Source organism: Vigna radiata, chromosome 1 (assembly GCF_000741045.1).
Source record: "Vigna radiata var. radiata cultivar VC1973A chromosome 1, Vradiata_ver6, whole genome shotgun sequence".
Lineage (NCBI taxonomy): Eukaryota > Viridiplantae > Streptophyta > Magnoliopsida > Fabales > Fabaceae > Vigna > Vigna radiata.
Window position 1 is genome coordinate 5,090,627 of NC_028351.1, and position 1,719 is coordinate 5,092,345.

Genomic DNA, 1,719 nt, shown 5'->3' on the forward strand with positions numbered 1-1,719 from the left:
TAAGATCACCCGCGATAAGATCACCCGCGGTAAGATCACCCACGATAAGATCACCCATAATAAGGTCACCCACGATAAGATCACCCGCTATAAGATCACCCGCTATAAGACAACCCGCTATAAGATCACCCGCTATAAGACCACCCCCTATAAGATCTCCCATAATAAGTTCACAAACTATAAGATCACCCGCGATAAGATCAACCGCGATAACATCACCCGCGATAAGATCATCCGCGATCAAATCATCCAGGATAAGATCACCTATAATAAGTTCACCCACGATAAGATCACCTAGGATAAGATCACCCGCGATAATATCAGCCACGATAAGACCACCCCCTATAAGATCACCCTCGATAAGATCACCAACGATAAGATCTTCGGCCATAAGATCACCGATGATAACATCCCTCGCGATAAGATCACCCATGATAAGAACACCCCCGATAAGATCACCCACGATAAGATGACCCGCAATAAGATCACCCCGGATAAGATCACACCATATGATCACCCGCGATAATATCCCCCACGATAAGATCACCCGCGATTAAATTACCCGCGATAAGAGCACCTACGAAAAGATCACCCGCGATAAGATCGTCCCTGATAAGATCACCTGCGATCAGATCACCCATGATAAGATCGTCCACGATAGGATCACCCAAGATAAGACCGCTCGCGATAAGATCACCTGCGATAAGATCACCCGCGACAATATTACCCAAGATAAGATCGCCCAGGATAATATCACGCACGATAGGATCACCCGCGACTGGATCACCCGCGATAAGATCACCCAGGATAAGATCTCCCGGGAAAAGATCACCCGTGATAGGATCACCCGCGATAGGATCACCCTCAATAAGATCACCCGCGATAAGATCACCCTCGATAAGATCACCCGCGATATGATCACCCGCGATAACATCACCCGCGATAAGATCGCCTAGGATAAGATCGCCTAGGATACGATCACCCGTGATAGGATCACCCGCGATAAGATCACCCGCGATAAGATCACTCAGGATAAGATCGCCCAAGATAAGGTCACCAACGGTAAGATCACCCACGATAAGATCACCCGCGATAAGATCACCCTCAATGGGATCACCCGCTATAAGAGGACCCGTAATAAGATCATCCACGATAAGATCCCCCGCTATAAGATCACCCTCTATAAAACCACCCCCTATAAGATCACCCACGAGAAGATCACCAGCGATAAGATCACTCCCGATAAAATCACCCGTTAGAAGATCACCCGCGATAAGATCACCCGCTATAAGATCACTCGCTATAAGACCACCCCCTATAAGATCAACCACGATAAGATCACTCCCGATAAAATCACCCCTTAGAAGGACACCCGCGATAAGATCACCCTGAAAAGATCACCCGCGATATGATCACCCACGATAAGATCAACCGCGATAAGATCACCCCGGATAAGATCACCCAGGATAAGATCACACACGATAAGATCACCCGCGATAAGATCACCCGAGATAAGATCACCCGCGATAATATCACCCACGATAAGCTCACCCGCGATTAGATCACCCGCGATAAGATCACCCACGATAAGATCATTGACGATAAGATCACCCCCGATAAGATTACCCGCGATAAGATCACCCGCGATAATATCCCCCACGATAAGATCACCCGCGATAAGATCACCCGCGATAAGATCACCCGCGATAATATCCCCCA

The 1,719-nt window shown here is 48.0% G+C and overlaps 1 protein-coding gene across 1 annotated transcript in view; it reads right to left on the bottom strand.

Annotated features, from left to right (window-relative positions):
* Positions 1-500: 500 nt before the first annotated feature.
* LOC106756203 (activating transcription factor 7-interacting protein 1-like) overlaps positions 501-1,719 on the bottom strand; it is a 6,112-nt gene continuing 4,893 nt past the window's right edge. The window contains exons 2-3 of the mRNA XM_022787181.1: positions 933-1,315; positions 501-863 (exon numbers count right to left, since the gene is read on the bottom strand). Coding sequence (XP_022642902.1) covers positions 501-863; positions 933-1,315 — 746 coding nt within the window. The remainder of the gene's footprint in view (positions 864-932; positions 1,316-1,719) is intronic.